Genomic DNA, 26,827 nt, shown 5'->3' on the forward strand with positions numbered 1-26,827 from the left:
TTTGTGCGGCCCCAAAAGGTATGGTTTCTAAGCTGATCTGAAAATGGGCATAGATTTTGACCATTTGGTCTGATATAGGATGTGTTTTTCACGCTGGCTTTTAAATGGGCATTTTTGACTTTTGATTTTTGAAAATCGCACATTTTGGTCCGAAATAGGGCAAGGGTTTCAAGGTTCGGATCGCACACCCCTAGCAAGACCATTGGAGAGTACCACCCCGGGGATCGACTTGTGAATGGACCAGAGGGAGCTACAGAAGCCGAGACGGATTAGTAATTGTCTACAAAAAACTTGAAGACGAGTTTCAACATTCAATAGATGTTTACGTTTATTTTTGCAAATATACAAAGCAGATTATTATATACTTTCCATCATTACAGACTACTTTATCTATACATTTAGGCTCAACTATTTCGAGCGATACTACTTAACCCGTGAAACAACAGAGTTCGCGTCTATTTAGATCCAAACGAACAGCAAAATAGAAATCGTGACTATGTATTTCTCCCGTAACTCCTTCGCGGGTTAAGTAAAATCATCCCATGTAAACTTGAAAAGGGCGAAATTTACGATAACAGAAGCAAAACATAGTGAGAACATAATGAATGATTTACAGTGACTCAACGATAATAAAATGATTCGGTCAGTGTGAATCAACATTACATGCGTCAACTTCACGACTAACGATACTCTTTTGTTTCACTGTGAAACATCGTTATATACCATTACCTTATTTCAATCAAGACTTTAAAGGCAGAAGGTATTAGGGCTACTGCTCAACTCCTGAAAACTGCTTTTAAAAAGGTGGTGTAATCCGTTCAAGCCAATCAATTACAGCACGGGTGATTCTGTTAGACCATTAGCGGACAAAGCCAAAACTAGTTTTGCTTTTCCCGCGCTCGGCTCCGGTGGATGTTTTTCATGGACATCTGATTGGCTCTTTGCGTTCTTCGCCGTGATTGGCTATACGGAATTATACCTTGCCTTCGCTTTATTTAACACTATCATTGCAGAACTGCTGTGTAAAGTAACAATAATTATCGACTCGCTTGTTTACTAACTGTATTGTACTAGGATACTCTGGAGCACTACTACAGAGTATTTTGTTTTCATCCGCTACGATGACACCAGACAACAGGTCTACACCCCCCGATAAAGTGAAACTGACCAACGAAAGAGTTAGAAATACTGAAATAAGGCATTATTTATCGGGAGTTTTACGAAAACAATATAGTTGATTACAAAACGATAAATAATTGATATGCTGTACTTTTGAGTTTACCTCTTTTCAATGTAAAGTTAACATCAACAATTACAAACGATTCACAAGCAATTATTTTGCACACATCTTCTCATCGAGTTTTCCCTTGCCAAAACAATAGAAACAAACTTGGACAAATTCTTACCATGCACTGGCGCTTAGTTATTTTAGACCCTTTTTCGGTAGATTACAATTTCTTTTATATACTTAGATAAACTCCCTTGTTTTATGACCCGTCTCGTAAAAGGGGCACTTTTTCATGGTGCTAGCTACAAATGATACATTTGACGCCTAATGTGGGAGGACCAGAAAAAGATGCCCCCGTACGGGGGATACGACTGTTTTCCTTTAGATTTGCAACAAAAATGCTCAGCAATTTACGCATTAAATGTCGCGTCCTGCACAACACTTTGCTTAATTATTGAATTACAGAAGAAAGGTAGAAAAATACTATTGACACCGAAGCCAGCTCTGGTATCTTTCACAAAAACTATCAAACAAATTATAATAAGTAATATTAAACCCAGCATTCGCCCATCTTTGCAACTTTCGGGAACAAACTGAACTCGGACATAAGAAGATGTATACAATTTTCAAGTATCGTAGTTAAATTTTTTTCTATAATACCAGTCTAGCTGGCTTACTCTTTTGGGTTAACAATAACAATTTTAAAGCTTGAAAATGTACATAATATTTACATTTCGACATTTCCGTAACACATATATATATCCATATTACTGATATGAAATTTCATGTGTCACATCCGATATGTCAATGCTCTGAAACCCAGTTGTGGACTCCATTGAACAGTCCGTCCACAACTTGGCTCCATGTATGCATTTGACTAGTACTAATTTATACCTCTCACGGTAGCTGCCGGTTTTTCCCCATAGTGAGTTCACCCCCACATACATACATACATGCATACACATTATTTCAACTCGAATTATCAGAGTAGCTCTATTGAGCTAATATCTTCGAGATAGAGATAGAGATAGAGTTCGCCAACCAGATAGAGTTCGCCCCCAACCAGATCAAGTTTGCTCCTAACCAGATTGAGTTTGAAAAGAAAATTTATAGCGAGTTTAGATGGGGGCCAACCTAGTGGGGGTGAACTCACTATGGGGCAAAACCGATAAAATTCCCTCTCACTAATGAGAAGGCTAAAGCTAGGGAGCAAAAAAGGATTTTTACCTCATCGAACCCCTGCTGCAAAAACGTGGGAAAATATGTTCATAACATAATCTCCACTCCACTGGATCAGCGCAGCTTGAGATGGACAATACTTATTGTCCCCCAATCTGCTGTTCAATGCTTAAGTAATAGATCACAATTGACTGCCTCAATTAGCATGTCACTTCAGCAAAGTTCTCAAAAAAAAAAAAAATTAAAATAATGAATAAATCTCTCAACATACATCTTGGATATTAATATACTTGCGACAAGCTATTCAAGATATGAACTCACTTTAGTGCTACTCTATGGAATTAGTGTTAACTTAACTTTCTTTTTTGATCAATACATTAACACGACTCTCCTACTTAACAATATATATAACAATTACAAAAAGAAAATATAATGACAAACTTCCAATTCCAAGAAAGATCTTTTGGAATATAAGTTAAATTTAGATTGTTTAAATATAATATTTTAATCACTATTAGTGACATCACAGTTAGAAAGACAACTGTCCTTCTTTTAAATATTTTTGGTTTTGTCTTTGTGTTGTTTTTTTCTTTTTCATTTACTATATCTTATACCAAGAGAAAAGGAGTCTTGGATGGTGCAATCACACTAAGACACTTGACTTAGATGTCAAGACCTCATACACAAAAAGAAAGAAAGCTCAACAAAAATTGGAAGTGGATACTGAATAAATTACAAATAAATTATACCAACAGGGCTCAAAATAATTTTCAGACTGTGAATTTTAGCTCAGTCACATCTTGTTTCCGACCGGTCAAGATATTTTTAAAAAAATTAATATTAGCCTAATTAAACCCACAAATATAATTTGTTTGTTCCAGTCATTGCTAGACCATTTAAAGATTGGCTTAATACAAAAGAACAGCTTAAAGCTTAACCAAAGATAGCCATGGCAGGGCTCAGCAGCTCAATGAAGTGGCACGGTGCCAGTGGATTGTTGCCACCTGCCGAAGAAAAAGTATTGAACAAATGCACATTTGATGAAACTTCGAATTTTCGATCGGTATATTCAATTCCATGAGCTGTTTTTTGATGTTCTACAAAGTCTTTACGATCTCCATCAAAACGGAAATGAATCCAAACATGCATCAGATCCTAATTTTGGGCTTCAGAAATAACTTGGTAAACTAATACAGCTGAAGAAGAAGTTTATGTTTCCTTAATTCTCACTTGTGCAAACGCACAACAAATCATTGTGTTACTATGAATACAGCTACAGTTATACAGGTGTTGGGAAGTTTCTTAATGATGTGACTACAATAAAAGAACTTAAGTGTAGGACATAAAAATCTAAACTCTGTTGTAGTCATATTCTAGAGACGTTTTGTTCACAAAGAACTAATGATCACTATCATTCAGTAGATTTTACCACTGAAAGTGGGTAGATTTTGGTCACGTGCTAAGCAATGAGTTGAGAGTGTCTCAAATTTAATTCGTGAATAAAATAACTTTACCGATACAGATACTGAAAAGGCCTTCGGGTTTTTTGTTGGTACATAATTATTTTCGTCCATTTTGTAACTGTAAAGTTCTAAATAAGATACTGGGTTTGTGCTCAATGTTACATTTACAGCTTGATGGAAACGAAGCAGACATGTTTTGATGTCTCAGAGTCCCATTAAGTGTCTAAGCTGGAAATAACTTGACAATCAAGTGAAAAGTTTTGTTTTGGCAACTTAATCATCAATTTTTGTGCAGTGAAAGTGAAAGAAACGACAAATATCTTGACAACTGAAGAGCAATACCTTCGAACTATACGCCAACAAAGAGAGGTGCTCTTTGACAAGTCTAAAGGGTCACAAAAACTGAGCTGACTCTGATCAGATTCCCTTTGCTGTATGGGAAACCTCTGCTGTTCGAAAGGTTGAATTGTTTTGAATTCTGAATTGAAAACCTCTGCTGTCCTAACAGATGAAAACTTTTTTCGAACGGAAACCAGAAGTTGTTTGAATGGATGAATACTTTGTCTGACTGGATAACCCCAGTAGTTTGAACGGCATTCCTATCGATTTTGAATGCATGACAAACAGCAAGCAAACGATTTTCAGCCGTTTGAACAAATACCCGTTGGTGTATGTTTTCATGTGAGAGGTCATAATAAAAAAGAGATTTAAATCTATGATTTACAGTTGAAGATTTAATTGTTTATTCAAGAATGAACATCGTGACCATCTCAACATGACATGACCGGTCAGCATGACTGGCAAGTGAAGTTTTAGGCCGGTCAAGTCACCATTCTGGCTTCACATTGTTGGTTGACCGGCCATTATTTTGAGCCCTGACCAATAACAAGACCATTATCACCTTAACCATGTTTTAAGCAAATTCAACCTTTTCACGAGATCCTCTGTCATCAAAGACTTTAGTGGTCTCGTCATCATCAAAGTCTTCCTCTAGAGGTTTGGTAGTCATATCTTTGTAGTAGCTGATACTAGTTCCTCCGTAGAAACGAGACCGGCTGCGTACATACCAAGTGGCAACAACCACAAGGATGATAACCAGGAGCACAACAATAATAATACCAGCTATCACTCCTGCAGAAAGAGCACTCGTCTCTGATTCATCAGCTGAAAATTAAAATGTTTTATGTTGTTAACGCTTTTAGCACAATTTATATAGTGACTGTGATTCTCCTGGATATCTTCTTTCAAATAAAAAACTGGTATCATTTACAGAGTGTGCAGAAGAAATATGACCAAAAAGTTAGTCGTACTTGTACACCCAAGTAACATGTATATTCTCAGATCCCTGCTCTTTTACATTTTTATAATGTAGCACTTTCAGCATCCTTTCTAACTGAATAAAGGCTTTGGTAAAGGTTTATTATAATGGAGACCTCTGGATCATGGAATATTATATTCACTACCTATCCTAACCACTATCGTTAGCTAAAGACAAACTTCACACTTATTTTCTTGGCACAATCTTCATTTATCACCATGCCCAAGTTTGCAATTTACCCAATCAGAAGCCTAAAGGTTGCCTCAGTGGTATATAATATAGCCGGTGATACCAGCATTCCAGGCTAATATTGTAAATTATTATATGGCTGTCTCACAAGGACTGGGAACTACCGCATTCACAAATTTGATTGGCTGAAATCAATATTGACAATGGTCTAGATTTTAACATCTAGACCATCATCTAAACCGATTACATTTTGCGGTGAAAAAGCTGCAAACTGAAATACAAAAATAGTGACTATATTCTTCTAGAAATATCAGTGGAAGTGCCAAAAAGCCTGAAGAGAAAAAAATAGTAAAGAGGACGAGCAAACTTTGGCAGATTTAAGTTCAGCTCATTGCCATTCACAAGCAAAATGTCAGTTAGTACAAACCAGTTTCATTAAACAAATTAAATTTTTCTTGTTTGCCATATAATAAACATCTTATTTACCGAGCTTAGTTGGTCTGTATGGGAGAATCTTGACCTTGGTCATGTGTACAGACCTCACTGCATTTGGTCTGTACTCACCACCTCAGTCAAGATTCTCCCATACCGACCTCCTGCTTAGTTAATAAGAGCTAATTCTTACCTTTTCTAAATTCCACAATTCCTTCAGTTGTGTTATAAGTCCTAGTACTCTTTGTTGCATTTGGTGCACTAGAAGGTTTGGAGACTGGTATGTTGGATGTGGTAGAGGATGGTTTTTTTGAAGGCTTGGACACAGGTACATTGGACCTAGTAGTACCTTGAGTGGTTTTTGCTGTGGATTTAGACACCTGAGCTGTTACTGCAGTTGATGCCAGTGTTGTTGTTTTAGATTCATATGATTTTGTCCTGGGGGTTGGTTGGACTGTGACAGGAGTTCCAGTACATGTTATGCCATCGTCAGTTGTGTTCATGCCATTAGGGCAGCGGCACGTATGAGACTTGATCTCAATATTGGCTAATAGGCACAAGTGGCTGCATCCACCATTGTTCACTTCACATGGGTTGGTGGCTGAAGACAGAGCATATATTAGAATAATTAAATATTTTAAATGATCCTTGAAAAAAAGAAATGTTACTTTAGATAGTGTTTTACTAACATTCACTGACCAGGAGACTAATTGAAGAAGCTAGTCATAAAAGGGGATAAGTGACGATTTTGGTTCCTTTTCTTTTTTCTTGCTCCAAATTAGCTGAATTTTTGCATGTGGTCTTCAATGTAATAGAAAAACGTGTTCCTGTATTTTTGCCGCTGGTTTTTGCTTCGCTTTATAAAGACGCCGCTAGGAAAACCGAGTGGTTTTTTGCATACGCAATATCCTGAAAACGAAGCAAGGTTTAGCGTAAAAACTACGGGACATTGCTAAACATACCTAAACAAAACTCTATGCGAAATTTGGAGCGTTTTCAACAAAGTTCACTTTTGATTAAAATACCTAACGCCCTTTTCCCGCCGAGGCTGCAAATAAACGAAGCCGGGCCTTTGTTATGATAAACAGAGCCAATCCTTTGTTATAATAACCAAGCCAAGCCTTTGTTATAAGTCGAACTCTTGCCTCGGTTTATCATAACAAAGGATCGGCCCGCCGCGACCGCAGGGACTTTGATCTCACTTAGAAAGCAGCAAAATGTCAATTTCACGCAACGTATAAGCTCAAAAATGTTGATTTTAGGTAAAAAAAGGTTTAAATGTTGATTTCACGTTAACGCGTGACGGCAAGGATGTTGGTTTCACTTAGAAACCAACAAAATGTCAATTTTACGCAGCGCATAAGCTCAATGATGTTGATTTCAGGTCTAAATAGGTTAAAATGTTGATTTCGCGTTAACGCGTGACGGCAAGGATGTTGGTTTCACTTAGAAACCAGCAAAATGTCAATTTCACGCAGCGCACAAGCTCAATGATGTTGATTTCAGGTCTAAATAGGTTAAAATGTTGATTTTGCATTAACGCGTGACGGCAAGGATGTTGGTTTCACTTAGAGACCAGCAAAATGTCAATTTCATGCAGCGCATAAGCTCAATGATGTTGATTTCAGGTCTAAATAGGTTAAAATGTTGATTTCGCGTTAACGCGTGACAGCAAGGATGTTGGTTTCACTTAGAAACCAGCAAAATGTCAATTTCACGCAGCGCATAAGCTCAATGATGTTGATTTCAGGTCTAAATAGGTTAAAATGTTGATTTCGCGTTAACGCGTGACGGCAAGGATGTTGGTTTCACTTAAAGACCAGCAAAATGTCAATTTCACGCAGCGCATAAGCTCAATGATGTTGATTTCAGGTCTAAATAGGTTAAAATGTTGATTTCGCGCTAACGCGTGACGGCAAGGATGTTGGTTTCACTTAGAGACCAGCAAAATGTCAATTTCACGCAGCGCATAAGCTCAATGATGTTGATTTCAGGTCTAAATAGGTTAAAATGTTGATTTCGCGCTAACGCGTGACGGCAAGGATGTTGGTTTCACTTAGAGACCAGCAAAATGTCAATTTCACGCAGCGCATAAGCTCAATGATGTTGATTTCAGGTCTAAATAGGTTAAAATGTTGATTTCGCGTTAACGCGTGACGGCAAGGATCTTGGTTTCACTTAGAAACCAGCAAAATGTCAATTTCACGCAGCGCATAAGCTCAATGATGTTGATTTCAGGTCTAAATAGGTTAAAATGTTGATTTCACGTTAACGCGTGACGGCAAGGAGGTTGATTTCTCTTAGAAACCAGCAAAATGTCAATTCCACGCAACGTATAAGCTCAAAAATGTTGCTTTTAGGTCAAAAAAGGTTTAAATGTTGATTTCACGTTGACACGTGACGGCAAGGATGTTGGTTTCACTTAGAAACCAGCAAAATGTCAATTTTATGCAGCGCATAAACTCGATGATGTTGATTTCAGGTCTAAATAGGTTAAAATGTTAATTTGACGTTAACGCGTGACGGCAAGGATGTTGGTTTCACTTAGAAAACAGCAAAATGGTAGGAGCCCATGATGGGCTCCTGAAAATGGTAATTTCACGCAACGTATAAGCTCAAAAATGCTGATTTCAGGTCAAAAATAGGTGTAAATAAAAATAAAATGAAACAAATAAACATTTCAATAAACACTTTTTCAAATACGGCAACGTCTTCAATGGCTAAAAAATCACGAGATAAAACATAGTTTTCGACAAACGCGATCGTAGCTTTATGTCACGCACCGCCATAACTTCCAAGTTCAAAATGCACTGGTACCTCTTATGCCTGATGAGGACAACAACTTTGGCGGCTGTTTAGTTTTGGATTTAAGAATTTGATGACTCCACGTGAAAACGCTCTATAAATAGGGCTGACAGATTAACAGATTAACCCTTCTGCGCAACGTACGGGTCTCCATACATCTGCATGTCCCCTGATCCCAGAAGCTCAAAACACTACAAATCATGCCGATTTGAAATAAAATCAACGCAAACTGGATCACAGATCTGTTACAATCGATCGCCACTTGCTGGCCATTATGTTTAAATCTAGTTACCAGTTCGAGAAACGTCCGCAGAACGTAATCGCAATGCATGCCGGGAAGGGTCTTTACACCTCGTGCGCGGGAAGACATGGCGGTCGATACAAGACAAATTTTATCACTCTAAAACCAGTTCTCGCTTTCCAAACTTTGACGCTAGCAACGCTTGGCAAATGGACCACAACTCACCAGAGGGTATTTTTCTTGGGCAAGAACTGCTCTTGGACTTTGCTACCTGGCTCGATCTGACTTCGAACGCCGATAACACGATTACGGTATATCAGCTGCCTTCGAAGTTTCAGAACACATTTTGATTCTTTAAAACGTGCTGATGACTTACGGGTTTATCGAGGCTTTATGATGCCTCTCAACCACCAGGTAGGCACACAAGGTACTTTAAAACAATGCTTAAGATATTAGTTGACAGAGCTCTAATACGGCACATCTCTTTTTTGTTTGATGGCATTTCGTTTGACGCTCGATCGATTCACGTGTTGTGTTCACGTCACAATAACCGGTGTAAACAATCCGTTCCCAGATTTCCGCTCTATATGCTGTGGGATTTGGTTTTGACTTCATACACTATAAACAGTCTGCCTGTTTGCTGTTCAACAAATAAACTCCTAAAGACATGGCTAGGAAAAGCCAAGTTTTTTGCCTACGTTTTAACTCGAAAACAAAGCAAAAACCAGCGACAAAAATACAGAACCACATTTTTCTATTACATTGAAGACCACATGCAAAAATTCAGCTAATTTGGAGCAAGAAAAAAGAAAAGCAACCAAAATCGTCACTTATCCCCTTTTATGACTAGCTTCTTCAATTATCTTAATAGTGTTTTTTTCACTTTTTGCCACCTTAGCAAATTTTAAGTTATCTGAGTGTGAATTCTCTACATGCAGTACATTGTGCCAATTCTACTTCGTCATTGGTCAATGTCACTAAGGAGTCACGTGAGATATGCGCGCGAAACCAGAGCGGTCACTTGCAAGCGAACTTTAGAGTAGTTGCACGTAGAAATATTTATCATGGCGAAAACAAACCATCCAGAAGATCCCGACGAAATACCGAAGGAAAATTCCACTGAGGAAGTCGAAGACGACCTTCTAGAGGATCCTGCACTCGACAATAGCGACTTGCTATTGAGAGTACTCACTAATTTGGACCGAAACATGGATCACATGGCGGGTTCATTGTCCGCCATGGGCAAAGCTTTCGCTGCTTTGTCGAAGCAGCGCCCAGCAAAGCGAGACGCTCGCTCTGGGACTTTAGACCCTTTAAATGGGGAAACAAAGAAACCTAGAGTTGATGCCGGTGATGCTGTTGAAACTGGCGGTGAAAGCGATGATTCGGACGTTCAAAAGCTTCTTGCAACCAGCGCTGAGAACGACTCCGAAGGCGCCAAAACGTCGTCCGCCAAAAGGCAGGACTCCTGCAACAATGAAGGCGAAGACGATCTTTTAAAGAAATTGGCCCTTGACTTCTCAAAAGATGACAAGGTGAGCAGCCCAACATCCAAGCAACTTGCAGATACTATCAATAAGAGATGGGCTTCGAAACTGAGTGAGAACAAGGTCAAAGACACAGTCGAGAAATACGCTCGCCCTGAAAACTGCGAGAAGCTTGTTGCCCCCAAAGTGAACCCAGAGATTTGGGGAAAATTAACCCATCATGGGAAAAAGCAGGACCTCAGATTGTCCGCTATTCAGAACATGATAGTGAAGGTTGGAGCCATTATTGCTCAATCAACCCAGAAGCTCATGGATTTTCGAGGCCAGGGCACGCAAAGTGGCAAGCTCGACACGGGCGCCTTAGTCACAGCATAAATTGATGCCATTGCCCAGTTGGGTCACACCAATTACGAGCTCTCGCTTTGTAGACGGGAAGCTATCAAACCCAACCTTAACAAGGAATACGACTCGCTGTGTTCTTCGCAAACGCCGGTTACCAACTTGTTATTTGGCGACGAGCTTCAGTCGCAGCTTACTGCAATTCGAGACTCAAACCGAATTAGTCACACGGCAGTGCACAATAGCACTAATAAATCTTTCACCAAACCTCCTTATCGCCAGAAACAGGACCAGCCTTTTTTAGGCAAGGGCCATTTCCAGTCCAGGTGGAAGCCCCAGAAAACCTGGAAGAAAAAGGAGGAAACCAGCAAGAAATAAATACTGCCGATGACATCATGTCCAAGCTCCACATGTTACAGGTAACCCAATTTGAAGGCTTTATTCCTACACTCATAGCTTACCTTGTTGCCCAAACAAGTTGCTTCAAAAGCGGTAGGCTGGCACAATTTGTCCATTGTTGGCAAAGAATCACCTCAGACACTGAGATTCTTCAAATGGTGTCAGGACAATACATTGAATTTGACACTAAACCTTGCCAAACACGCCCCCCTGCAGTGAAATGTTTTAGTGTAGAAGAAAATGCTATTATTTCCAAAGAGGTTGCAAGCTTGCTTCAGAAGGCAGTTGTTGTTGAAACCAGTCATGAACCAGGGGAGTTTATCTCTTCTGTTTTTGTGCGACCCAAAAAAGATGGCTCTCACCGAATGATCCTGAACCTTAAAAACCTGAATAAGCATGTGCAATACAACCACTTTAAAATGGATACCCTTCAAAGTGTAATAAGTCTTATTACCCCTAACTGCTATATGGCCTCTGTTGACCTCAAGGACGCATATTACTGCGTACCTATTGCGGTTTCAGACCAGAAGTACCTTAAGTTTGAATGGGGTGGCAAATTGTATCAGTTTACCTGTTTTCCTAATGGTTTAGCTTTCTGCCCAAGGAAGTTTACTAAACTAATGAAGCCAGCCTACTCTGTTTTGAGACAACTTGGGCATATAATCTCACCGTATATTGATGACTCATACCTACAAGGTGGAAGTTATGAGGAATGTCTAGCTAATGTTCTAGACACTGTGAAAATGTTCCTCTCGTTGGGTTTCATTATTCACCCTCAAAAGTCAGTTTTTATCCCTTCACAAAACTTATTATTTTTGGGGTTTGTCTTGGACTCAGTCCAGATGAAAATTTATTTGACCAATGAAAAAGTCGACAAGCTCAAATCAATTTGTACCAAGCTTATCAAGGCCAAAGAAACCACTATACGGGAGGTTTCAAGGGTCCTTGGGTATATGGTATCTGGTTTCCCAGGTGTCATGTATGGCCCGCTCTATTTCCGTCAGTTAGAGAGGGAGAAAACTCTTGCTTTAAGATATAGCAAGGTTGATTATGATGCTTGTATGGTAGTATCAGACAAAGCTGGTACAGAATTATTGTGGTGGAACACACACCTTGAAGCCAGTTACAATGTCATTAGTCATGGTGAGCCTACTGTTGTCATGTTAACTGATGCCTCATCCACTGGCTGGGGCTGCGCCCTAAACGATACCAGTACAGGTGGACATTGGACTGCAGAGGAAGCCAGAAACCACATAAACTATTTAGAGCTCCTAGCCATATACTTGGCTCTTAAATCTTTTTCACCTATCATTAATGGGCAGCATGTGAAGGTCATGGTGGATAATATGACTGCCCTGTCTGATATTAACCATATGGGTACTAGTAGCTCTGAAAAAAGAAATGACCTAGCCAAAGAAATTTGGTTATGGTGTGCCCAAAGAAATATTTGGCTGACAGCTGTCCATATCCCTGGTGTAGAGAATGTGGAAGCTGATAGACAATCTAGACGGTCTCACTCGCAACTTGAGTGGACACTAGACAGAACTATTTTCAGGGACTGCATCAATGCAGCAAAGGTTGAGCCCAACATTGACTTATTTGCTTCCAGAATAAACCACCAGCTTCAGCCCTATGTATCCTGGCATCCTGACCCAGGGGCTGTGGCAATTGATGCATTTCATTTATCATGGAAGCAATATGTGCCTTACATGTTCCCTCCATTTTCTCTTATCTCCAGAGTATTGCAGAAGTTCCAACAGGAGAAAGTTCAAGGAATTATCATTGTGCCAAAATGGCCAACCCAAACGTGGTGGTCTGTCTTGATGAGAATGCTGATCGACAATCCAGTACTACTACCCAAAAGAAAGAAACTGCTGTTTCTTCCGAGCAGTCCAGAAAAGATTCACCCTCTGTATCCAAAACTGGAGCTGCTGATGTGCCACTTGTCTGGAGATCCCTTGAAAGCCAAGGAATTTCGACAGCAGCTTCCAGAATCATTATGCAGTCCTGGAGACAGGGCACCACAACCCAGTACCAAACTTACTACAAGAAGTGGGAATCATTCTGCTGTCGACGGAAAATTAATCCCCTTCAGGCCACTTTACAGGATGGCATAAATTTCCTTGGAGACCTCTTTGCTACTGGTGTGGGATACAGCTGTATTAACACTGCACGTAGTGCCCTGTCCTCTATTATTGTGCTTCCTGGGAGTGTTCATTTTGGCAGCCATCCGCTTGTTACCAGGTTTGTGAAAGGCGTTTTCGAAAGTAGGCCTTCCCTCCCACGATAGAAAGAAATATGGGATGTAAACTCTGTCCGAAAGGTACTTGCCACCTGGACTCTTGGAGTGGATTTAAGTCTGAGAGATCTGTCCTGGAAGCTTACCATGTTGCTTGCCCTCTTGTCTGGCCAGAGAGTACAGACGCTGAAGGCGCTTAATCTGACCTCAATGAATTTAACTGCAAACACATGTGTATTTACCATTGAAACACCACTGAAGACCACTCGGCCGGGCAAGCACCTAGGTCGAATTGAGTTTTTGGCATACGAGGCTGACCGGAACCTGTGTGTTGTACAACATTTGCACGCCTATATCGATAGAACATCTCACTTACGAGGAGAAACTGACCAGTTGCTGATTGGCTATCAGAAGCCTCACAAGCCTGTGTCAACTGACACTATCGCTCGCTGGATCAAGAATGTCATGGCCAAAGCAGGAATTGACACTAGTGTATATAAAGCACATAGCACAAGAGCAGCCGCCACATCAGCTGCAAAAGGGAAACAGGTCCCTATTGACACTATCTTGTCTGCGGCAGGTTGGAGTAGTGTGAGCACCTTTGCTCGGTTTTATGATAAGCCTATCCAAGACACTGCCGCAAACTTCGGACATGAACTGCTGCATAGTCACCGTTAAATGCTTTTTACACAGCTGTTTCAACCAGAATTGTTTACCATATTGTTACTGTTACTGTAAGGTTACTTGAAGAGACATGACATTTTGATGTGGTGTGTACCTTGTTACAGCACCCTGTTGTCATCTATATTGCATTAAATTGATTGATGTTCATGGTTTTGCTCATGATCATGACGCTTTAAAGTCTCACGTGACTCCTTAGCGACATTGACCAATGACGAAATAGAATTGTAAAATTAAACGAAACTTACCTAAGTTGAAGTTTGATTGAGATTCTACGAAGTCATTGGTCTGGAGCTAGGGAGTCAGGTGCCCTCCCATCTGGGCTACCCACCCTACTGATTTACAACAGTCCTGATCATTCGCCTTTAAAGTGTGACCGCTCTGGTTTCGCACGCATATCTCACCTGACTCCCTAGCTCCAGACCAATGACTTCGTAGAATCTCAATCAAACTTCAACTTAGGTAAGTTTCGTTTAATTTTACAATTATACTTTTTATTTTACAGCTATTTGTAGTATGAATGGAATACTTCCAGTGATCATAGATATGTTGAAAGTTTGAATGATTTAGCCCTTTTAATAGACCATTTTTGATATATTAAAATTCTATCTTGGCTCCGAGGCTTGGGGGAATAAAACAAAAGAAATCACATTGAGGTTGAGTGATGAATAATTAATTTATTTTGTTTCATTCCCCCAAGCCTCGGAGCCACATTAGAATTTTAATATATCGAAAATGGCCTATTTCCAGCAACAAACTTCTTGCTAATCATTGTTACCTTTTGGTTGAATCACATGTAAGCAGACTCTAACAGTCTCAACTTAGAATGGTAAACCACCAAACTGTCTCAATGAGAAATACCACATCTGATAAAAGGTTTTTTTATTATTATTATTTTCCTTATTTTACTACACAAAAGAAAATTACAAAAAAGTAGAAAAAGACTTACACTTGAGTGGCAAGGAGACCTAAAGCAAACTAGTAAGAAAGCGTATGGTTACAAGTTTAAGGCCTCCTCGAGTTATATAAAGTTGCAAGAATTAAGAAAATACAGGACAACAAAATGCAGACAAATAGAAAGACAATTAGTGGCTGATGATGCCTGGAAATAAGCTGGTGTGTCTTGTAACATGCACAGAATTTTTTTGCTTATTTCCACAAATAATTACCATAAGTGGCTTTATATACAGTGACAGAGGGTGCCTGTTACTAAAAGCATAACAAGGTAATATCTGAACCCTGAGAAGAAACAAGCCGAGCGAGAGGACAAACCTGTAATAGTGAGGGAGGTCAATGGTAATAGAGAGAACGTCAACAAAAGGTGCCCCCAAAGGCATAACTTGGTAGTGTCCAACACACACAAACACACAAAAAGAAGACCTATAAAAAATGAGGTTGTGGTTGGTTACAAGATGACTTACCATTTGGCTGACGAAGAGGATGATACACATGGATGTCCATATGGGACCACAGGGTGGGCTTGATCTTCTGTTTTTCACCGCCAGTGAATTTGTTTAGCTTCTTGATTCCCTTGCCAAACTTGAACCAATCCGTGTAGTACAAGTGGTTCTCAAACACACCCAGTCCAAATGGGTGATGTGGAGCGATTCTGGCAATGACACGACGGTCTAAACCATTGTACTTGCATGACTCTATCTTCTTTAACCTAAAAGAAGAATCTGTTTGAGTGCATGGAAAAAAACAGAGTCTGGGTTCAACCCCAGTGGCCCTTCAGGACAGTGCTTATTTCCAGTATCCTCTATAATCGTTGAAATAGTGATACTTTTTTTCAAATTACCTTCACTTGTCAACATGGGCTCAAATGTAGACAGAAATACCTAAGTCAACTTACTTAGCATCAGCCCAATATAGTCTTTTCAGGGTGTAATCAATTGCCATGCCATTTGCCCAGCCAATCTGATCAGAGACAATCACTTGTCTTGTAGCAGGGTCACCATCCATGCCTGCCTTTTCGATCCTTGGGTGATCCCCCCAGTCAGTCCAAAACAGGTTCCTAAATAACATGGAATACATAACAGAACAGGTATAAGTTACAGTGTGAAATACTCTTGACGTCCATGGGAAGCTGACACCCTTCATTCTCATTTTCCCATAAATTACAACCTTGAATTACTAAATACTGCAAAATTTTTTATTTGTCAGGCCTCACAAAAGACTCCAGAAAACGTTTTTTTCTACCTGTTTTGTTGGTCTGAAAAACATGACACAAGATTCCCAAAACACTGAAGAATCCCTCCCTAATGTTTTTAGTGATACTGTATTTTCCCGTGTACAAGTCGACCTTTCAAGACCCAAAAATCAGTCCAAAAATTCGCCCTTGACTTATACATGGGTCAAAACTTGAGATTCAAGAGCCAGTCGAATAATTAGCATAACAATTGTCTTTCAATGTTAACAAACATGAAATAAACAGCAGAACAGTTTACAATGTACGTTAGCTTAGCGATCTGTTTCTCTATACCAGAGCTTCAAGTTAAAATGCATCAACATTTATCCGCTAAATGTTAACCCGAGTCTTGTAGACACTTGCTGACTCAATTTTGTCATGAAGCACCGATATTTTTCCTGTAAATAAAGCTGTATTGAAGCTGCTCGGAGAAAACATCTTCAGCGCTTCGAACTTCTCTGCTTAGTAACCTGGCAGGATACGAGTGTGAGGACTTCTGTACCAGTACTCATCTGATTTCAAGGCTTGGCTACCATGTTCCCAACACACACGACACTTTGTTTATGGAGTCGTTTTAAAAGTCTTGAGCTTCTTTGGTGTCTTATAAAGCCACTTTTAATCTCTTCACACTTAAAAAAGGTTCGTTTGAAATCCTTAGGTTTGATTTTGTGAGCATTTGACAAAAATTGTCATCCAAAAGCCAGCATGCACATGTGTTTCTAAACTGGGTAAAACGCTCGTATACATGCCATAATAAGCTCATTAAAACTGCGTGTTGAAACTTGCTGTGATTTGTTTACATATGTGTGGTAGCTGACAGATAATTCTAAGAAATACAAGATAAGTTTTCAAAGAAATTCTTACCTGGAAATTAAGAAAATCTAGTTTTTGGCCTAAAAAATTGGGGGTCGACTTATACATGGGATCGACTAATACACCGATAAATACAGTAAGTTTCTTAACGCTGCATTCTTGAATCTTCAGTCAAATTCAAAGAAATGTTTGAGCATGGGAGAAACAATCAAATCCACGACCAGTTGCAACAAAATGGCAGTAAATCCCTACCAACAACATGTTAATCTCTCTCTTACTATAGCTTACCCATATAAGGGATCCACGACAATGGCTCTGGGTTCATCTAATCCAGAACTGAAAAGGGTGAGTCTATTAGAACCATCAAGTTCGGCCACTTCAATCATGTTGTAGCCTCCATCCGTCCAGTACATTTTTTTGCCGACCCAGTCAATAGCAATGCCATCAGGGGTGTGAACATGGGACACAATCTGGTCGCAGTGAACTACAATAGAGTGATGACACACTGATATTAAATATTGGAGTATTGGGTAAGTCGGTCAGTTTTGACGACCACCATCTCATGTATTCTAAATGCAAATACTTCACTTACTGATATTCCACTCCTAGCAGTAGGCAGAATGTTTGTTACATGAACCTAGTTTAACAGCCTTTGCTCTCAATTTTCTATAGTTCAGTGGTAGAGCATCTGGACTAGTAACCAGGTCTCAGGTTCAACTCCTAGCTAGAAAACTTGGAATTCTTTTATCAAGTATTCTTGAGTTATTTTTGACATTATTTAAAGCTAGGGATGCTAGACTACTGTTTGTAGGCTGGGTGGGAGTAGCAAACACACATTTTGAACATGATTGGGACGATTGTCTGTGCAAATTTTAAGGTGCCAAACAACTCCTTTTCACCGAAGAGTTAAACCCCCTCCTGCATGTTCTCTAGCTCAAAACCCAAAGAGAAAAAATAACACTCAGACAGAGGTTTAGTATTTTAAACTACCTGCATCTGATCCTGGGCTTGGAATGTGCGCACGGCAAATCTTCTCTTCTCTCACATCTGTCCAGTACACATAGTTGTTGTAGTAGTCATAGTCAAGACCAACAATACCTTTCTGATCAACGACAATGTCAGTGTACTCGTTGGAGCTAGCATCCAAGGGAAGCTTGCGAATGCTGTGTTGTGTTGAAAACAGCAGGTATGGTGTATGCTCTGTGTGTAGAGGAAAGAAAACAAACTTCATTTGTGACATGTGATATGCAAACACTGTTTGGTAGTTACGATTATTTAACAAATAAACAACCCACTTAAAACATTTAGAAGTACATGTAGCAGTTTAATATTCTAATGCCTGCCTAAGTAATCAAATTTAAAAGCCTAGGCCGACTTGGTACTGTCAGGTCTGTGATACTTTCTCTTTGTATCAAATTATAAAGTGTTACCTAAAGCTCTGCACGTCTTTTTATCAGGCTCCAAACCATAACCTGGTTTACAAGTACACTTGTAGCTTCCTTTTGTGTTGGTACACTGTTGAGTGCACTGTCCATACACATCACACTCATTGATATCTGAAAAATGCAATTTGTAATTCAATGCCATGCACATGTTTTTGGAATAAGATAAGTTTGGTTGGAGGAAAGGGGAAGGATGGAGACTCCCATATCACAAGGTAAATCACAGATTTTGGTCTCATGCAGTTAGGATGTTCAGGATGAAACCCCAATATTTAGGGTGCAGTCAAGGAAATAATTAAAAAAACCGCTGTCCTTTCCATTTTAAGTGGTGTCTTTTAGGGGTCAAATAAGGCTCTAGCCACACCCAGATTGGCCTCTTTTACGGGTTTAATTCACATTTTACGGCAATTATCCCCAACATTTTCTTTTTTAGTAACTCTGGCATTGTTTAACTGAAGTTTAAGTGTTTTCAACAAGTATGGAAGAAACTTCACACCTGAAGTTCCCTAAACAAAGAATCCAAGTTTGAAGTAGCTATGTGACTGTACATATTTTGGGGGGGAACATCACAAAATGATACCAACTGTGTTGGACTTTGGGCATGGAAGTTTGTCAACTTCAAATGACTGACAACGAATCATGCAATGATTGACACCTTAACTTAGATCATGTTTTGTCAAGGCATGTTCACGTTTAGATGCAGACAATGATAAATTGCTTTCAAAAAAATGACAACATTTAAGTGACATACCATCACATGTTCTCTTGTTTTCAGCCAAGGTGAAGCCAGTATGGCAAGAGCATTTATAGCCAAATGTTAGATCAGTACAAGTATGTTGGCAGTGGCCATTATGGTCCATACATTCATTAATATCTGAAAAAGTACACAAAAACAGATCACAATAACCACATTAAGCACTGCTTGTTTATAAACAATTCACATATGCTAAGAGGATAATACTAACCAATCTAAGTAATTGCTGTTTAATTATAAATAACACTCTAAGTATTTTGCAGAACTCAAAAGTGCAATTAACTTACCGCAATTCTGTTCTTCATCCTCTCCATTGGGGCAGTCTTTTCTTCCATTGCAGAGTTTGGTTTTTTCAATGCATAATTGTGTGCTTCCACACTTGAATTCTTCCTCTGTACATGTAACTATTACAGAAAGTCAATTATTTACTGTTCCTCCAAGAATTCAAAATAGTGGGGCTCAACTACAATGAAATACTACCACATATAAAACTTAAGAGTTGGAGGCTCTTCAAAAAAACAAGTTTTAAAAAGTACTAAAATTAAAACTACCTTTTAAGATTGTGCATGACTGTATGAACCACAGAATATTACCACTGAATGTATATATTACTTAAAACCAAATTAGTTGCCGCTTCTGATTAATTGCTCAAAGCAACTAACCAAGCTATTTACTCACCACAATTTGACTCGTCTGAGCCATCCTCACAGTCTGATGTCCCGTCACATCTTTTAGAGCTTAGTATACAACCTCCACCATGACAAGAAAACTGGTCACTGGTGCAGTTTCCAACAGCTAAATCAACAAAAACATGCTACTCGTCAGTTTAATTATGCTCATGTCAAATCACTAACCCACTGAGAGAGAAAAAATACATTTAAATAATATACCTCTTACTAACTGAGTTCGAGGTTTGTACTGTAAGTTACAGACCAAGTTTTTCCCCCTTGATTTATGGCCAAGCTCGAAGCATGAGGGTCATAAATTGAAGGGAGAAAAATGAGGATCCACAAGTTACAGCATGGACTGAGAAGATGAGGTTAGTAAGATATTATATCTCTACAGCATGTCTGACGGGTTCAGAAACTATTTCTATTCGCATGGAATGGCTTCAAATTTGTGACGCATGTCAAAAGCAAAACAAGTCAATTTCACATCATTGTAACATTGTCAGCATGTGTTAATACACAAGTTAAAGTAAAAGAAAGTTTTAAACTTTTACTTGCTTTGAAAGTTAAGAACACTTGGCAATAATTCACAAAATGTTGTGGCCACAAAAAACAGCTTTAAATTTTAGTGGGCAGAACATTAAAATACAGCCCTTAAATTGACCAATCACAGTTTGCAAATAAGACTGAGAGTATTAATAAATCTTAAGATCCCCCCAATTGTCCCCAGGAGTTTAAATGGGGTACGACAAGTGCATTAACCATTGGCAAGACATACATAGTCATGCCTAATGGCAACCCTGAACTTAAATGGAAGACGTGTTGTTTACTACCTGTAATAATGTGAAATAATTTTAAACCCTATTAAAGGAACCTTGGTCATAACAAGCCAGGTATATATTGTTTTTATTTTTTCTGATGGAATTTATAACAATATACAAGAAAATATTCTTTGACTTCGCGCAAATCATCTATACTTACGGCATCCTTGCTCATCAGATCCATCAGGACAATCATCTTCTCCATCACACCGCCAGTGGCCTTGAATGCAGTGTCCATCAGCACAGTGAAACATTTTTGCCGAGCAAGTGGATGGACGAGATGTTACATTTACACAACCAGCTTCATCTGACCTATCAGGACAGTCTTCATCTCCATCACATCTCCAGCGCCTTGGAATACACTGCTGATTTCCACAAGTAAACTGGTTTGAACTGCAAGTTTTGGAAGCTGACATTGGGAGTGAAAAATTAACAGAAATTGGTGAGGTACAATATATTTAAACCGTGAAACAGAATGCCAGAACAAACTTGGCAAGAACATGTACCTCTCAGATACACAAATGTTATTAAACTAATGCATGTAACTTGTACAATCAATAACCAATTACATGTATATATAGAACAAAAATAATGAAATCATTAACATTTTCTCTTATTACTTAAAACTGCATAATAAACTCAGGTACTTTGTGTGATCTTTGACTGTTATTTCTGGCAAATAAATTATGTATACTTTTACACCTTACATTTAAAACTAAGCCTAATAAGTTGTAAATTGGTATGTGTGTGGACAACAACTATCACCTTCACTTCAACAGTTTAACTGCCAACAGTTAAATCAATTGGCTATTAAATGTACAACTTTATTGTACATGACAGGTCCACTCACAAAAAGCCCCCCTACAAAACACGAGTCTTCTTTGTATACCCGCGAATTACGAGTTCATTATTAGACAATAAGTACTCACATTATATAACCATCTATTCATTTACAACTTGTGTGAGCATTACATTAAAATATAGCAGCCATACACTACATCATCTTTGTTACAGAATAAACTGTTTCTTACTGCACTGCTGGGGATCTTCATCAGAGTTGTCTCCACAGTCATTATCTCCATCACATAACCAAGACTGAGACACACAATGGCCATTGGAACATGAAAAGTCATTAGAAGAACATGTTGCCTGCTCTGAGAAAGAAAATACAATAAAAATTATTCAGAGTTTTACACAGTCTTTCAACCTTCCTCTAAAATGCTGGCACATTAAAGATTATTGGTGCTATATAGCTGTGAAACAACAACTGATCTCTTTAGACTTCATTTCTTAACTTGAGCAAAAGTCTTGATGAAAAGTTCTGAAAGCAACAATTATCCTTCAGAAGTTGCAACCATCTTATAGGCGGTGATAGAAAAATGCAGAGTGGAAATTTAGCAATAACGTAGTCCCTTAAAACTATATAGTGTTAGCCTGTAAAAGCAGGAGTTAAAAACAAAGCTTATGAATGTCAGAAACTTATCAAGTGTGAGATGGTTTCGATGACTATATATAATTTTTAACCAAAAATTTTAAACTTCTCATTAGTTAATAGATAATAGTTTTTTCTAATACCTCCACCAGCTTCAGCGCACTGAGCCTCATCTGACTTATCCCCACAGTCATCCTGTCCATCACATTTCCATTGGGCTGAGATGCATTTGCCATTGTCACATTTAAATTCTTTGGGTCCACATGTTCTGTTTCGATCTGAAAAGTATGCAATGCAGTACTATTAAAAAATTGATTGTTGTTTACAAAATATCCATACCTACTCTACAGAGGTTCGTTACTGGGAAGTTTCCACGAGGAAGTTTTAGTAAGCTTATTCAAGCTTTAATAATTTGCAAGCACGTAAAAGAAAAAGTCAGGATTTATCAATGTTTCAAGGTATCAGTATGAACACAGAAATCAAATCTGCCAAAGTAAATTTTTTTGCATTTCCTTTAGTGAAATTCCATTAAATTTAACATAATAGTTGGGCTTTGGCTTTGTTATTTTTTTTGCAAGGGGAAAGGGGGGGAATCTATATGACAAGTACTTGTGCAGAAAAAAAAAGACAACAATTTTCAAAAGACAGAAGACTGTATAACCACTGAAAGAAATGGGAGAAATTATTTAAGCCCCAAATAAAAAATTACAGAACATTACTAAAAATCTTATTTGCTTGAGCCATTTTAACGTGAGACAAAAAAATATGGATGGCTGTACTTGCAGAACACTATTTCATTACTGCTTTTCACATAATTTTATTTTGATCAGTTTGAGTGAACTGGAAGTAAAAGCAAATACAAAAAGCCACCTTTCAAATTATTACACTATCATACACCCAGATATGTCCAGGAGTGCATGCTAATGAGATGCAGGATCTTTATGATAAGCATCACAATTTAAAAAAGTCACCAAAACACACATAATAATGTCAAATATGAAGTAGAGTCAAACCTCCGGTTGTGACCACGTCTCATAAGTGGCCACCTCTACTCAGTGATCAGTTTTCCAAAATATCAAAAGTTTCCATGTCAAATCACTATATTTGGAAACTCTTGTAGGCGATCAGCTCCTGTAAGCGACTGCGACCACTTTTAGGGCTAGAAGTTTGAAATTTTCCTTTGTTTCTAATCTCCTGTAAACGACCCCTTAACAGATAATAGAGCGGAAACTGGATAATAAGGTGTTGTGACATTGTCATGTTCCTGGATAGTACAGGGGATGGAAATGTCTTGATGGGAAGAATCAGATTTTTTCTCGAAATTAACTTTTCCAATGAATAAGGCATTTAAAACATGGGGCAAGTCTCTGCAGTTACCATATGCTAATGAGGCAAAATTTTGAGCCAGTATGGTCTAAGCTCTTATAAGCAACCACCTCCCATAAATGACCACCTAGGCTTGACATTTTGGGTGGTCGCTTATGGAAGGTTCAACTGTAGTACAGGGTTTCTTAATTTAATGCTTTCACCAGGAGGGCAACTGGTTTTCACAGGCGGGCAAAACTATTCAATTTGAATTTTTTCATGAAAAAAACCTTTCAACTAGGTGGTGAAACCAGCTGGGCAAAATTGTCTTCACAGCTGGTAAATCTGCCCGGTGCCTGGCCCTTAATGAAGCATTTGGTAATATGAAAATGACACTTTGTGATGCTTCTCATAAGGAGCATGCATCTCATTAACATTCAATACTGGACATATGTGACATGTACCACACCATAAATGATCACCCTATATGGAGCTTAATCATAAAAATATTAAATTGTCAGTATACCACAGTTTAGCTCATCTGATCCATCATAGCAGTCATCATCTCCATCACACTTCCACAACAATGAGATGCACCGTCCATTTGCACACTGAAATTGATCTTGACGACAGGTTGGGGGAGCTATGCAAACAACCAAAAGCAACTTAAATATATTTTCACAGGACATGTTGTTGATTTTAAACTAAATATAACTTAAGATAACCTAAAAATATAATACAATATATAATAACTGTCTAATATGTCACCTTGTGAAGAATATTTACTAACAAGATTGACGTATTTAGTTCTGTTAGTTGCACGCTCAGTGGAGCTACATAGTAACATATCACTAGTTTTGAGGGTTTTTTTTGGTTTATTCTTCAAACAAAAATCCCTCATATATTGGCATAATAGCTAAACTTTACATGTTTGAAATGGATAGCTATAAATTAAAATAAGCTCTATTCTGGTGTATGCAGATGGCAAAAAAATAGAATAACAATAATTATTGCATTTCCTCTGTTTAGGGGTGACAAGTTATTTTGGTGCAGTGTCTGTAGTATACTGTTTGGTCTCTGACTACTGGCATGGGAGTCCATCTTTACACATGCTCAAAATTTACAGTCTTCCATCTGGGCCATAAACTGGTAAACAGCTTGGAAACATAGGTTGAAAGGGACATAATTTGTAATTTCCTCAATGTTTAGAGGTCACAACCTGTTTTCTTGTAGTGTATTGTTTGGTCCTTGTTCTAATTCTTGTGTTCCCATTATGAAGGAAGAAATGCAATTTTTAACTAAGTTTGTTTACATCTGTAACACATGAAGTTATGACAAGATTGCTTTGATGTAACAGGGCATATGCAAATGGTTCCTCTGCCTCTGATCATAACAGGAGATCAGGCGGGATCAACTTGATCACTAACATTCTTGAAATAATTTCTACTTACGACATCCATCTTCATCAGAATTGTCCCCACAGTCATCTTCTCCATCACATTTCCAACGAGCAACAATGCACTTTTCATTAGTACAGGAAAACTGATTGTCAGCGCAAGGGTAAGGACGTTCTGTTGATACAACAATGTGTGAGAGCTCGTGGTGAACTGGGAACAAGTTGCCTCAGTTCCCTAACGGGAATTTTCTCCCGGGACACGAGAGACAGTATTTTTTCCTGTTTGAAAACTGGAAAAATCACATTTTGTAACGCTGAATAAATTCTACCTGGGAGTCTAGTAAACAGAGGTTCAGAATTAACAAAATGACAACCAAACAATCATATGTCAGTCTCTGACTCACAAGAGAAATCAAACATGCCAACTATGTCTTGCCGTCTGAATTTAAAAGAGGCTTTTATCCACAGGTACCCGTTAAATAAAGAAGAATCAAGATCACACTGAAACTTTCTAATCTTCAATAATCAATAGCCCCTTGGCTGATGCAACAGCACGCGCAAGACAGATGTATGGACAGTGACTTCCTCTGATCCGTAACAGACAGATCGAAAGTCAAAACACGTTGGCGGAAGTCTTTATGATAAAGGGAAGGAAACTAAAAGTGGAAGAATATTTCCATTTCAGTAAGCATGGCAAAAAAGCGAACGAGGTGTATATCGATCTCTGAAGGAAGACTCGCGCGTCGCTACCTCGCCCTTTTGCGCCAATATTTCAAACGATGGTCCCTCCAAATGTAAACGCGACAGTGACGATCAAATATTCCAGCGATTTTAATAGGTTGACTAAAAAAGACAATGCGGCGCGCCAAGTTTACTTAACACACCTTGCAAAATAGCCGCGAACAACTTTCACACGCTCGAGAGTCTCTTTTCTCGTTTCATTTGTGAGATTGTACTGCCTTCACAACGACCGTACATCGACAAAAAGATAAAATCATTCCCACGGAATGGCAAAGGACTTGAGAAAGCCCAATATTGACCTACTTACGAAAGGATGATGAAACAACCCGTGAAACACTTTCATCAATGAAATACGCAGAACGCCCACGTTGCTATTCAATTTGCATAAGACCTTTACTACAATAGTCACCAACACGACACTTCATTTTAATCAAGAAATAGTATATCTTTCAAAAAAATTCAGCAATGTGCGACTAACAGATAACCTCTACACGAACAGTGTCCTTAGTTAGAAGATTTTGGATTTTTTAATAAATAAAAATGGTCCGAAAATATAAGCTTATATCGATAAAAGTAAACAACGCCAGCTTCTCTACGCATCAATGAAAAAGCCGCCAAAATTTAGCGCGAAGAATTTATTTCACTGTAAAAAGTTTGAAAAGGAAGAATATGCTTATAACAAGGCGAATTTGATTTTAAAATAGATCTTAATATTAAGACTTAACTGGAGTTGCAATTTGATACAAAGGAGTAAACGATGTCTACACGTTCCATGAAATACGCGCCATCTCCCCGACAGCGCTTACGAGAAAATACTCCTGCTTTTATAACAAGTCAAAAGACTTAATTCCAAGAAAATGTCGTCCTTTTAAAACAAAACTACGATACAGCAGGTTTTCGAATAGGTTGTTGTTACAACACGTGGTCTCAAAGCTTTCTTCTTAGTACTTACCAGAGTCTGCGTTCGTAGTTGTGAGACACACAAGGCAAGCTGCCACGCACCAACATACCGCCTTGGTCAGAGGAAGCATTTTACTTTTCGCTTCACAATAACGGGAAAAAGACCGTATGTACTCCTTCTCAAATTTACGCCTAGGTAGATACTAGAAAATAGGGTTTGCACTGTTGAATTCGTTTTAAGTCAAGCCAACCACGTTGGACTTTGGAATGAATACCGGTAAAACTAATGAGTGAATGAATGAAAAACTCACTGTTTTGTTGACAAATTGAACGCATGCTCACGAGCGTGGCGCGGGAAAAATGACGC

At 38.7% G+C, this 26,827-nt stretch overlaps 1 protein-coding gene and 2 pseudogenes across 1 annotated transcript; 2 read left to right on the forward strand and 1 right to left on the reverse strand.

Annotated features, from left to right (window-relative positions):
- Positions 1-302: 302 nt before the first annotated feature.
- On the reverse strand, positions 303-26,778 carry LOC110044990 (uncharacterized). The gene is made up of 16 exons (XM_089274993.1): positions 26,513-26,778; positions 24,875-24,994; positions 23,950-24,066; positions 22,262-22,396; positions 21,718-21,840; positions 20,847-21,095; positions 19,876-19,992; positions 19,485-19,601; positions 19,195-19,317; positions 18,432-18,557; positions 17,992-18,201; positions 17,290-17,485; positions 15,853-16,014; positions 15,422-15,666; positions 6,003-6,410; positions 303-5,034 (listed from the first exon to the last, which is right to left on the reverse strand). Exons 1-16 carry the CDS (start codon positions 26,589-26,591, stop codon positions 4,784-4,786), a joined length of 2,778 nt encoding a protein of 925 aa, XP_089131119.1. The 5' UTR covers positions 26,592-26,778; the 3' UTR covers positions 303-4,783.
- On the forward strand, positions 9,839-11,059 carry LOC149118962 (uncharacterized; annotated as a pseudogene).
- Positions 12,253-14,131, forward strand: LOC149118963 (uncharacterized; annotated as a pseudogene).
- Positions 26,779-26,827: the final 49 nt, after the last annotated feature.

This window comes from Orbicella faveolata, unplaced genomic scaffold (assembly GCF_042242905.1).
Source record: "Orbicella faveolata isolate gen_17 unplaced genomic scaffold, um_ofav_v1 contig_1, whole genome shotgun sequence".
NCBI classification, from domain to species: Eukaryota; Metazoa; Cnidaria; class Anthozoa; order Scleractinia; family Merulinidae; genus Orbicella; species Orbicella faveolata.